The sequence below is a fragment of the Heptranchias perlo genome, chromosome 26 (genome assembly GCF_035084215.1).
Source record: "Heptranchias perlo isolate sHepPer1 chromosome 26, sHepPer1.hap1, whole genome shotgun sequence".
NCBI lineage: Eukaryota > Metazoa > Chordata > Chondrichthyes > Hexanchiformes > Hexanchidae > Heptranchias > Heptranchias perlo.
The window spans coordinates 28,314,475-28,327,804 of record NC_090350.1 but is presented as its reverse complement, the minus strand read 5'-3'; the positions used below and the strand labels follow the sequence as shown (position 1 = coordinate 28,327,804).

The following is a 13,330-nucleotide window of genomic DNA, read 5'->3' as shown; positions in this document are numbered from 1 at the left end:
GCGAACATCCCCATTTCTGACTATTTCGACTAGCTTGGTGGGTTCAATATACTGCAGATAGCTGCCAACAATTTGCAGAATATTTTCATACATGACCAGATTAAATGGAATGGATTCTCAAGGTCCATGATACACACGAGACAAATATTGTGGACAGTCAGACAGCAAGCCCTTTGATGCATCAGAATTCCAGTCAAGTATAAAGCATTGTCCTTATCAACTATTTTATCTTCAAAATGAATTTCATATCTTCATAAAACATTTAACAGCCTGCACAACAGTACTTGTAAGGAACAAACAGTAAAAACTTTGTTTCTAGGAGAAAGACAATCAACATCATTTTTCTCATCAACAATTCTGCTTATGCAAGTTTCACATCTCATCTTTCTCTGTCAAGTATACTTCAAGCAGATAGGCAGACATTCCTCAGCTGTTATGCATGAGGGTACAGCACCACCATTTGTAACATGGGCACAGAAAAATACTTGCACAGAAGGATGGTTCCTTTTCTAGTGGAATGTCTGCCGTCAGCAAGAGTTGCACAACATCCTACGCAACACTTATCCTCTCTTACTGTTCTCTGAAGAGACGTTGCAACCATACGTTGCTTCTTTATGATGCCATGTTCTGAAGCATCAGTCTCTCATCCATTTGAGAATAAATGGTCTGTTATTGTTGATTAACGAACACGATTCAACACCAGATTGCATGACCCGTAGAAGAGTGTCCTTCCATCCACATGTAGTTTGTTGCCAAGCTCTACTGTGAATACACACAGTAAGGTGCCATGCAGTCTGTGATTGTTCAGTCAGATAACATGGACTTTTAAAAAAACAAATCTATCTTTACTGTAAGCTTTTTAGAAAGCTATGTTATATTAATGCAAGAAGAAACAATTCTCTTGATAGAAAAACCCTTTAAAAAAGTTACCATCTTTGAGCAAAAAAAGGAAACAAGCTAGCCAATTTAAACATGGACCATCTTACCACACAGAAAAATCAGGATGCAGTTTGGGCTCCAGCCAGACAGCACCCTGTTTATGCTGCTGACTCCTGTCTGGCTGGAACACTTTCTTTCCTGAAAGCTAAAAAAGTAAATGTTTAAGTTAGGGAGGTATCTATCCAAAGTGTTCCAGGCGAAGGTCACTTTGGAAACAGACTGTATACCGTACAAGTACTTTTAACAAACTAAGAGCTTCAGCACTGGAAAACAGGCCGACAGCGTGCAACTAGGGGAACAGGGTGGGTGGGGAATGGGATAAAATCTGCTCTCGCAATCTGCTGCTGTCAGACAGCCCCTACCCCGATCTCATTTTTGCCTTCTCCCCTTTGACCTTGTGTTATTCTTCCAACCTACTTCCTGACGCTAGCTGCTCACCCACCAACAGTGGTTGGGGGGAGGGAGGGCGAGAGGAGAGACCGTTCTCTAGATTCAGGAGATGAGATTGGAGCAGATATCTTGGGTTTCCCAGTGGCCAGCTACTACAGGAGAGAGAATATATGAATCCCATTCAGCTCCCTCATCTTGCTACTACAGGCTGGGGCTCCAGCCCAGTATTTCCAAATCCTAGGAAGGCCCGTCCCAGCAATCAGCTAACCCACAATTTCAACTAAGTTCTGCCAAATCTCAGTTCCCTTTCCGCACTACTGACAAACCCCAGGACTTCTCTGCGCATAGTCCCAGACTCCAGAATCTCCTCTCCAGTGCTGCCAAATCCCAGTTCTACCAAAGGCCAGGGCTACTCCTTCAATATTGCCAAAGCATTGCTACTAACTCCCAAGAACCCCCATCAGTGCCTCAAAACCCCAGGACCCCCACCACTGCTAAATTCCAGGACCATCCCTTGTGTCACAAAGCTTCATCTCCTCCATAGTCCTGTCAAACACAAGAACCTCAACTCGGTTTAGCCAATTTGTAGAACTATTCTTGCCCAAATGTTATGAAAGTCCAGCACTGTCAGATCCATAAACCTACCAGCCAGTGCTCTTAAACAGCAGATACTTATCTCCAACCTGGTATATCCTCGCTACCAATATCTGTTCGTGCTGTGCTTTAAAAAAGCAGAGATAAAAACTGAGAACATAGATAAAAGTCCATATAATAATCAAGTCTACTGATTTTGAAGTTTCCACTGAAACGTCCACGTGAAAAATAATCCCTGAAACAATGTGCTAATGAGCCAGCCGGGAATCATCAACAATGCACTCAAAAATACCATGCACAAGGAGTTTACAATGCTCATGGCCTTGGAGGAGATGCCAGTGTTGGGTTAAACCTGCTTCATCACTTTGTAGATGTAAATCCAGTAACTCTCCTTCCTTAGAACTAACTCCAAATGATTGCTCATCAAAGGCAACCAATTAATCAATATTCTCAGCAGTATTATTCCATGCAAAACTTACAAGAACATAAGAAATAGGAGCAAGAGTAGGCCATCCGGCCCCTCGAGCCTGCTCCGCATTCAACAAGATCATGGCCAATCTTCCACCTCAACCCCATTTTCCTGCACCATCCCCATATCCTTTGATGCCTTTATTATTTAGAAATCTATCGATCTCTGTTTTGAATGTACTCAATGACTGATCCTCCACAGCCTTCTGGGGTAGAGAATTCCAAAGATTCACCACCCTCTGAGTGAAGAAATTTCTCCTCATCTCAGTCCTAAATGGCCTACTCTTTATTCTGAGACTGTAACCCCTGGTTCTAGATTCCCCAGCCAAGAGAAACATCCTCCTTGCATCTACCCTGTCAAGCCCAGTAAGAATGTTGTATGTTTCAATGAGATCACCTCTCATTCTTCTAAACTCGAGTGAATACAGGCCTAGTCTCCTCATACAACAATCCCACCGTCCCAGGAATCAGTCTGGTGAACCTTCATTTCACTCCCTCTATGGCAAGTATATCCTTTCTTACGTAAGGAGACCAAAATTGTACACAATACTCCAGGTGCGGCCTCACCAAAGCCCTATATAATTGCAGTAAGACATCTTTACTCCTGTACTCAAATCCTCTTGCAATAAAGGTCAACACACAATTTGCCTTCCTAATTGCTTGCTGCACCTGCACGTTAGCTTTCCGTGACTCATGTACAAGGACACCCAGGTCCCTTTGAACATCAACATTTCCCAATCTCTTACCATTTAAAAAATACTCTGCATTTCTGTTTTGCCTACCATAGTGGATAACTTCACATTTTTCCACATTATATTCCATCTGCCATGTTCTTGCCAACTCACTTAGCCTGTCTATATCCCCTTGAAGCCTCTTTGCATCCTCCTCATAACTCACATTCCCACCCAGTTTTGTGTCATCAGCAAACTTGGAAATATTATATTTGGTCCCCTCATCTAAATCATTGATATAGATTGTGAATAGCTGGGGCTCAACATAGGAACATAGGAACAGGAGTAGGCCTTTCAGCCCCTCGAGCCCACTCTGCCATTTGATAAGATCATGGCTGATCTGTGATCTAACTCCATATACCTGCCTTTGGCCCATATCCCTTAATACCTTTGGCTGCCAAAAAGCTATCTATCTCAGATTTAAAATTAGCAATTGAGCTAGCATCCATTGCCGTTTGCGGAAGAGAGTTCCAAACTTCTACCACCCTGTGTGTATAGAAGTGTTTTCTAATCTCACTCCTGAAAGGTCTGGCTCTAATTTTTAGACTGTGCCCCCTACTCCTAGAATCCCCAACCAGCGGAAATAGTTTCTCTCTATCCACCCTATCTGTTCCCCTTAATATCTTATAAACTTCGATCAGATCACCCCTTAACCTTCAAAACTCTAGAGAATACAACCCCAACTTGTGTAATCTCTCCTCGTAACTTAACCCTTGAAGTCTGGGTATTATTCTAGTAAATCTACGCTGCACTCCCTCCAAGGCCAATATGTCCTTCCGAAGGTGCGGTGCCCAGAACTGCTCACAGTACTCCAGGTGCGGTCTAACTAGGGTTTTGTATAGCTGCAGCATAATTTCTGCCCCCTTGTACTCGAGTCCTCTATATATATATAAAGGCCAGCATTCCATTAGCCTTATTGATTATTTTCTGCACCTGTTCATGACACTCCAATGATCTATGTACCTGAACCCCAAAGTCCCATTGGACATCCACTGTTTTTACCACTTAGAAAGTACCCTGTTCTATCCTTTTTTGGTCCAAAGTGGATGACCTCACATTTGCCTACATTGAATTCCATTTGCCACAGTTTTGCCCATTCACCTAATCCATCAATATCCCTTTGTAAGTTTATGTTTTCATCTACACTGCTTACAATGCCACCAATCGTTGTGTCATCAGCAAACTTAGATATGAGACTTTCTGTGCCTTCATCGAAGTCGTTAATAAATAGTGAATAATTAAGGCCCCAAGACAGATCCCTGCCAATGTGAGTACTTACCCATTATCCCTACTCTCTGTCGCCTTTCGCTCAGCCAACTTCCTAACCAAGTCCGTACTTTTCCCTCGATTCCATGGGCTTCTATCTTAGCTAACAGTCTCTTATGTGGGACTTTATCAAATGCCTTCTGGAAGTTCATATAAATAACATCCATTGACATTCCCCTGTCTTTACTCCTACTTTAGTCACCTCTTCAAAAAATTCAATCAGGTTTGTCAGGCACGACCTACCTTTCACAAATCCATGCTGGCTCTCTCTGATTAACTGAAAATTTGCGAGGTGTTCAGTCACCTTATCCCTAATTATAGACTCCAGCATTTTCCCCACAACAGATGTTAGGCTAACTGGTCTATAATTCCCTGGTTTCCCTCTCTCTCCTTTCTTAAAAAGCAGAGTGACATGTGCGATTTTCCAATCTAGAGGGACGGTTCCTGAATCTAGAGAACTTTGAAAGATTATAGGTAGGCCATCTGCAATGTGCTCACCTACTTCCATTAAAACTGTGGGATGGAAACCATCTGGTCCTGGGGATTCGTCACTCTTTAGTGCTATTATTTTCTTCATTACTGTTGTTTTACTCATGTTAATTTTATTGAGTCCCTGTCCCCGATTCAATATTAGTTTTATTGGGATTTCTGGCATGCTATCCTCTTTTTCTACTGTAAGTACTGACACAAAGTAATTATTCAACATGTCTGCCATTTCCCCATTGTCAATGACAATATCCCCACTTTCAGATTTTAAGGGGCCAACACTGCTCCTCACCACCCTCTTTTTCCTAATATAACTATAAAAGTTCTTCATATTGGTTTTGATACCCCTTGCAAGTTTCTTTTCATACTCTTTTTGTAGCTCTTACTATCTGTTTTGTGACCCTTTGTTGATCTTTGTATCTTTCCCATTCACCAGGATCTGTGCCATTTTTTGCCTTTTTGTATGCCTTCCCTTATGTCTTATACTGTCCCTTACCTCTTTGGTCATCCATGGCTGTTTTTTTTTGGCAGGTAGAGTTCTTGCCCCTCAGGGGTATGAACCAGTTCTGTATCACGTTAAATGTTTCTTTAAACATTTCCCACTGATCATCAGTAATTTAACCCATTCACAGATTTGCCCTGTTTACTATGGACAGTCTCTGTCTCATCCCATTAAAGTCGGCCTCACCCAAGTCTAGAATCTTAGCAGCTGATTCACTTTTTTCCCTTTCAAACACTACCCTGAACTCGATCATGTTATGATCACTATTGGATAGATGTTCACGCACAGTTAAGCTGTTAACTAAATCTGGTTCATTACTCATTACTAAATCTAGTATGGCTTGCCCCCTTGTTACCGCTAGGACATACTGCTGTAGAAAATTATCCCGGACACACTCAAGAAATTCACTACCTTTCTGACAGTTGCTAGTCTGCTTTTCCCAATCTATGTGAAGGTTAAAGTCCCCCATTAAGACCATTATGCCTTTCTTACATGCTTGTTTAATCTCTGCATTTATACAATCTAGCACTTCAGAGCTGCTGCCAGGGGTCCTATACACAACTCCCACTATAGTCTTGGATCCTTTCCTATTTCTCAATTCAACCCATAAGGTCTCTGTTGGCTGCTTACCTCTCGTTATATCCTCCTTTATCACTGAAGCAATTTCATCTCTAATCACTGAAGCTACTCCACCGCTTCTTCCATTTTCCCTATCTCTCCTGTAGACCTTATAACCTGGTATATTTAGTTCCCAATCCTGACCATCCTGCAGCCATGTCTCAGTAATAGCTATCATGTCATACCCTCCAATTTGAATTTGTGCCTGTAGTTCGTTTAATTTATTCCTTATACTCCATGCGTTTGTATATAGAACTCTATATACTGGGCCCGAGCACTGATCCCTGCAGTACCCCACTAGTCACAGTCTGCCAACCTGAAAAAGACCAGTTTATTCCTACTCTCTGTTTTCTGTCCGTTAACCAATTCTCAATCCATGCCAGTATATGATCCCCAATTCCATGTGCTCTCATAACTTTGTTCACCAACTCCTGTATGGGACCTTATCGAAAGCCTTCTGAAAATCTAAATACACCACATCCACTGGTTCCCCCTTATCTACTCTATTAGTTACATCCTCAAAGAACTCCAATAGGTTTGTCAAACATGATTTCCCTTTCATAAATCCATGCTGACTCTGCCAAATTCTATTTTTTTTTTTTAAGTATCCTGTTATCACATCCTTTGTAATAGATTCTAGCATTTTCCCTACGACTGATGTCAGGCTAACAGGTCTGTAGTTCCCTGTTTTCTCTCTCCCTCCTTTCTTAAATAGTAGGGTTACATTTGCTACCCTCCAATTTGCAGGAACCATTCCAGAATCTATAGCATTTTGGAAAATTACAACCAATGCATCCATTATCTCTATAGCCACTTCTTTCAAAACCCTGGGATGTAGATCATCTGGTCCTCAGGATTTATCGACTTTCAGTCCCATTAATTTCTCTGGTATTTTTTTTTACTAATACTAATTTCCTTCAGTTCCTCATTCTCACCAGATCCTTGGTTCCCTAATATTTCTGGGAGATTTTTTGTGTCTTCTTCCATGAAGACAGACACAAAGTATTTGTTTAATTTCTCTGCCATTTGCTTATTCCCCATTATAAATTGCCCCGTCTCTTTGTGTAAGGGACCCACATTTGCCTTCACCAGTCTTTCCCTTTTTACACACCTACAGGATCTTATACAGTCTGTTTTTATGTTTCTCGTTAGTTTACTCTCATATTCTATTTTCCCTTTATCAATTTTTTGGTCCTCCTTTGCAGAATTTTCTAAAATGCTCCCAATCCTCAAGCTTACTGCTTTTTCTGGCAACTTTATATGCCTTTTTCTTTGATTTAATACTACCTTTAATTTCTCTTGTTAGCCATGGTTGGACCACTTTTCCTGTTGGGTTTTTGTGCCTTAAAAATGAATATATATTTGTTGCAAATTATGTATTATCTGCATGTGTGCATCATCTGTAGTTTATGTGCATTGTCTGCCCATAAACTACACCTCCTGTTGACATAAAAAGTATGACCAAAAATCATGACAACATGCAACATTAGCAATGCCTATGTAATCAGTTCCAATGGGAATTTCCCATGTAAACAGTCTCCAGTAACAGTAGTTACAGGCTGTAGCCACCAGGTGGTGCTGTGGAGCAAGTTTCTCAAATCTCTTTCTCAACTCAGTTTCCAATCTTGCATATACAAAGCAGCACACAATTTCAACAACTGATTGCCTGTGATGTTGCTGACAATGTACCAGTTTCAGTATTTACTTCCACAGTAAAATGTAATACTAAACACAGAAATTCCTTTGGCAGTATTGTGGAAACAATATGGCACCTTGTCATGATGAAACATCCCAAGGCAGTTCACAAACAATGAATTATTTTGGGAGTGCAGGATGTTTAAGTGTTTACTGACTGGTTTACTAGCATATCAGGCCTGGGGGCAATGCAACATCGCAGGAGGTCCCAGGAAGACAATAAGCAGGCCAAGGCTGCCAAGTATCAAGCAGCGGGTCCTGGCCTGATGGAGCTTAAGACTGAGATGAAACATTGGGATGGGCAGGAAATGGGAATGAGAGTTGAAGACAAGTTACAGGGAGTGAAGTAAGAAGAGAAGTATATTTGGAGAGGAGAGAGAATTGAGGAAGAATAATGGAAGGGATACAAGAATAGAAGACAAAGGTTACTGAAGTAGCAGAAATCAGGAGTAAATGAGGGAGCAGGGAATTTGGGGGTGAATGTAGATTGCAGCTTGACAAAAAGAAAGTCATTAGGCTTCATCACAAGCAGATAGGAAAGTACAAGCAAGAAGATGGGGAGTGACAGTGAGGGGATCCAACAAAAGAAAATGAGCATACAGCCATGAGGCGGTGAAACAAAGCAGAAAGGGATACAGCAAATTTGGGCAGTGAATATGCAGTGGAAAGGGGAAAGGTTAGGGCAACCACTAGGACTGTGCATAAGGTCCTTCCCCTTCTACCTGGTTGGTAACATCCACCGAGTTACCAACAATCATCCCAAAGCTAGTCTGTACCTCTGGCCAAATCCCTTCATCAACCACCACCCATACCTCCAACCCGCTGAAGATATAGCAGGCAAAATAATGAGCAAGTAATAAAAAAAACAGTAAAAAAAGACAAAACAAGAGGACACACAAACAGAAAGAACATAGGACACAAAGAACAAAAAAGATAACCAACATGAAAGCATTAGAGACACAAGACACATCTTTCTTCTATAAATGTTTAAAAAGGTCCCTTCCCTCCCTGTCAAAACCTTCCCTTGCCAACCCACCCTAGCTTTTTCCACAATCTAATCTCCGATTTCCCATAAGCAATGCCACAGGCGGTCCCTTATACATACAATCTAGTGAATCGCCTGTAGCCTTGTTCACCACTAATCAGAGGTCATCTAGCTATGTCTATGATAATAATTTGAGACAGTACAAAGTCGCCCCTGGAGCAAGCAAGAACAGGTATTCTTGTAATATTGTGTTAGAGGGAACAGACAATACCATTACAGCATTACTCATGATTTTATTGTACTTTGAGTGGGTGGGAATGCCAGTGTCACCAAATGAAGGATTTTAATGTATTAATAAATAAATATAGATATATTACAGAAACATACACATGTACATATACACACTTTTTGTTCAAAAATACATTGTTCCCCCTTCTAAATGTTTTGGGAAAGATTATGTAACCTTATCCCTGGACTCCTGCTTTAAACAGGAACAGGTGGTAAGCAGAAACCAAAATGTATGATTAACACAATTTTTACCTAGTATAGTAATATCATCTGATTAGGTGAAGCAAATGTTACTCTCTTTCCCCATGAAATCTTGCAATCATAGAAATTATATCTCAATTGTTATTATGAACAAATTTAAAAGACATCAACCATTAAGAGTAAGGAGCAGCAAGGAGGTGCTCTTTTACAGTAGAGACATTGAACAGATTATGAAATTACGTGTTCCCTATAACCACATTGAACCTATTATATTACACACAAAAATATAGTGTTACAAGATAGGAACGCAGTTATGGTCTCATAGGTTTTTGGTTTGTCATCCTCACTCTTAGCCACTTGCTAGAGTTTCAATTTTGCAGAATGGGTATTCATACATCACAAGATAGAAACAGATGAGATGGGGCACTCTGCCCACCCAACTCATCCATCCAACAAAAAGCCTAGTCTACCACAGCATTCAACTGTTTCTTAAATGACCCCAAGGTTTTTGTTTTAATCATTATACCTAGAATTCCATTTCACAGGTTGATCACTGTGAAAAACATCCAAAAGCACTCCTAAATTTGGCTTTCGCTGGTTTGGACTTGTGCCTTCCATCTTAACAACAACAACAACAACAACAACAACAACTTGCACATATATAGTGCCTTTAACGTAGTAGTGTCCCAAGTCACTTCACATGAGCGTTTAATTTGAAGTAGCGACCTTGATATACCCGTGAGGTCTCTTCTCAGTCACTACTTATTACAGCTGAAGCACCCAACTTTCTCCCATTTTTCCTCATAACTCAGTCCTCTGACATTAGGGATCAGTCTCATTGCTCTTCTGTTCACGCATTCCAAGGCTTGAATGACTGTCTTGTATCATGGTGAGCAGAAATGGACATTGTGCTCAAGGTGTGATCTGATCACAGCATGAAGAAAGGCCATTTGAGCAAGGTAAGAGAGAGCCACTGCTCATCAGGATGCATTGGATCCTTCAGAGCAGAACTAACTCCTTTAATAAATCATGTTTAAAATAAATTCACAAAAGTGGCTAGCCTCCTAATTGGAATTACCACTCTCAGCATTTAAGACTAGCTGCACAGAAATGACATTCCCTCCCTAAAACTTGGCTCTGAGCAATTCCTTGCTGCTCAAAAAAAAGGTGCTCCAAGAGCAAAGATTAAGCAACAAAACGTCATGTTTCCAATGCACAAAAGTTGTCAGTCCTGGTCAAGGGGTCAGCCACCTTAAGCTTTTCCTTCATCCTTTCCCCTAAAAATGGCAATTTTATATAGGAGAGGGCACATATTTTTAAAAATACTCTAGGGTTTAGAGACCATAGGGACTTTCGTGCACAAATGTGTCAATATTCCGCAGAATACCATACCAGTAAGTAATGTACTGAAAGCTTGTTTCATTCCTAGGAGAGAAATTTCATAATTTACTCATGGTGGCTACGGCAATATATGAATATTTATTAAACAAGCATAGTGATTCAGCTCTGTGCAATAAAATATAAATGTTTAAAGAACACAGTGGCAGCTTTCTGATCCTCAGGATGTCCCAAAGTGCTTCACAGCTAATAAATTTACTTTTGAAGTGTAGTCATTTTTAAGTAGACAAAATATGGCAGCCAAGTTGCACAAAGAAAAGTCCCACAGACAGCAAATGAATGACTGACCAGATAATGTTTTTGGTGCTGTTGGTTGGAGGAGAAATGTTGGCCAAGACACTGGCAGAAAACACTGCCTCAATTCAAATAGTGCCATGAAACCTTTTACAACTACCTAAACTGAAGCTCCATCTGCCTGTTTAACATCCCAGCTGAAAATATATACAAAATCCTAGGTTACAACCATCTGGTAAAACAATATATTTTGCCAACATTGCCTTGCAGCAAAGATTATTTTTTACATTTCTCTGAAATTTGCCTACTGATTTGTTCCTCCATCTCCTTCTCACTATTTGGTGTCTACAGTAAACACCTAGCAATGCAACAGCTCCTTTTCTGTTCCTTAACTCTAACCAATTAGATTCAGTCCTTGAACCCTCCAGTATATTGTCCCTCTTTAGAAGTGCGATATTATCCTTGATCAATACTGCCACACCCCCTCCTTTCTTTTTTCCTTCCCCATCCCTCCTGAATACATTGTAGCCAGGAATGTTTAGTTCCCATTCCTGTCCATGTTTAAGCTAGGTCTCCATTATAGCCACAAAATCATAACTCCATGTGGCAACTTGTGCCTGCAGCTCATCAACCTTATTTGTAACTCTCCTTGAATTAACACCACCATTGCAGTCAGCTCTGCTTTTTTCCTCAATCTAATTCCTGCTCTTTCTATACTATTCTTTATTCTGTTGCTATTTGTCCCTCCTAGTTTGCTACGCACCTCGTCTCTCCTCTCTGCTGCTACGTCCTGGTATGTGGAGAGACCAGAGAAGCTGGGATTGTTATCCTTAGAGCAGAGAAGGTTAAGTGAAGATTTAATAGAGGTGGACAAAATTATGATGGGTTTTGAGAGTAAATGAGAAACGGTTTCGAATGGCAGGAGGATTGGTAACCAGACAACACAGATTTAAGATAATTAGCAAAAGAAACAGAGGGTAGATGAGGATAATTTTTTTTTTTGCAGCAAGTTGTTATGATCTGCAATGTACTGCCTGAAAGGGCGGAAGCCGATTCAAGTGACTTTCAAAAGGGAATTATATACTTGAAAAGGAAAAATTTGCAGGGCTATGAGGAAAGAGCAGGGGAGTGGGACTAATTGGATAGCTCTTTCAAAGATGGGCCAAATGGCCTCCTTCTGTGCTGTATGATTCTACAGATTGTATTCAAGACAACAACATATGCAGAGCTAAAATGACAGTTATCAAGCACTATTCAGTGCTTGTTAACATATGACATCATTTGTTTACTGCTTCATATCTTGCTTATAAACATCTATTATTTACTTGGAAGGCATCAAGGTAGTTTTTAGAATCTGTACAATATACTAACTGTCCTTGCCCAAAAATCATAGAGAACAAGAACACAGTTAGAATATTTTTAATGAAAATGTACACCAACAACAGGCAAGAAAATGCATTCTAATATTTGAACATAAACAGTAATAGACTGTAAATATCTGCATTTTCATTATTTCCCCCTACAGACTATGACTAACTTGCAATTAGCTAGAGATGAAATAAAGTAAAGGCGATTGATTTTGATGGGGGGGGGGGGGGGAGGGGGGATCTCTTTATTGCGAATATAAACAAAGAGTTTAAACAGAGAAGTAGTTTGCAAGGCAAGCTTGACCTGCCGAGTGTCACCAGCATTTTCTCTTTTGATTTCAGATACCCAGCAGCTCCAGTGTTTAGCTGTCAGTAGTTTGTACACCTCCAGCTGGCATTCAGTGGAATACCCCCAACACCCCCCCCCCCCCCCAAATAAACATTCAAGGCAGAATCATTCAGGAGATAGCTCGAACTGTGAATGCTCCCCCCCCCCCCCCCCAAGAAAAAAAAAACCTGTTTTATTACATGAAGGCACAGAAAACCCCGGGAGAGCTGCCGGGTTAATAAGGAGGCGCGAGCAGGTACTGAAAATTAAAACAAATGTAAACAGCCACTCACCCTTCCGCCATCTTCCCGGGCTGATGTCATCGATATTTACCGACCCTTCAACCTGGCCCTGCGTCACCCTGCTTGGCTTCACCTCGATCAAAACAAAAACATTTTCCCCACAATGTTTGTTTTTTTTTTGGGGGGGGGGGGGGGGACGGCCACCGGCAGCTTCGCAATTCCCGGAGAAACCTGTAGCTTTAATCGCCTATGACCGAGGGTGACAGCGGCCAGCACAAACAATTGTCAACGGCTCCAACCCGACTACGGCGGCCCGCAGAGTGTTTTTGAAAGCGGTTTGCATCTGCTGTTGCGCCGAGTCCTTACGTCGCTCACGTTTGTCGCTCGTTGCGGTGCATCGCACGTAGCTATGCTAAAATTATGCAAAACGTGTTTAATATGTAAATTAGCTGCCCTGAGGATTTTAGCTGGGCTTTTAGGCTTTTTGCCCCTGTGTCAGCAAACAAAAGTAGCCCCCCCCCCTTTTTAAAGGGGCACAATTAATAAGGAACTTAATCATAAAAAAAACAAAGGAAACTTAAAAAATAATGTTGTTTCT

General features: G+C 41.0%; 1 protein-coding gene across 1 annotated transcript in view; it reads right to left on the bottom strand.

The window, feature by feature from the left end:
* Positions 1–13,070, bottom strand: part of bsdc1 (BSD domain containing 1) — a 50,425-nt gene extending 37,355 nt beyond the window's left edge. The window contains exon 1 of the mRNA XM_068006648.1: positions 12,784–13,070. Coding sequence (XP_067862749.1) covers positions 12,784–12,794 — 11 coding nt within the window. The 5' untranslated portion in view covers positions 12,795–13,070. The remainder of the gene's footprint in view (positions 1–12,783) is intronic.
* Between the last annotated feature and the right edge of the window lie 260 nt (positions 13,071–13,330).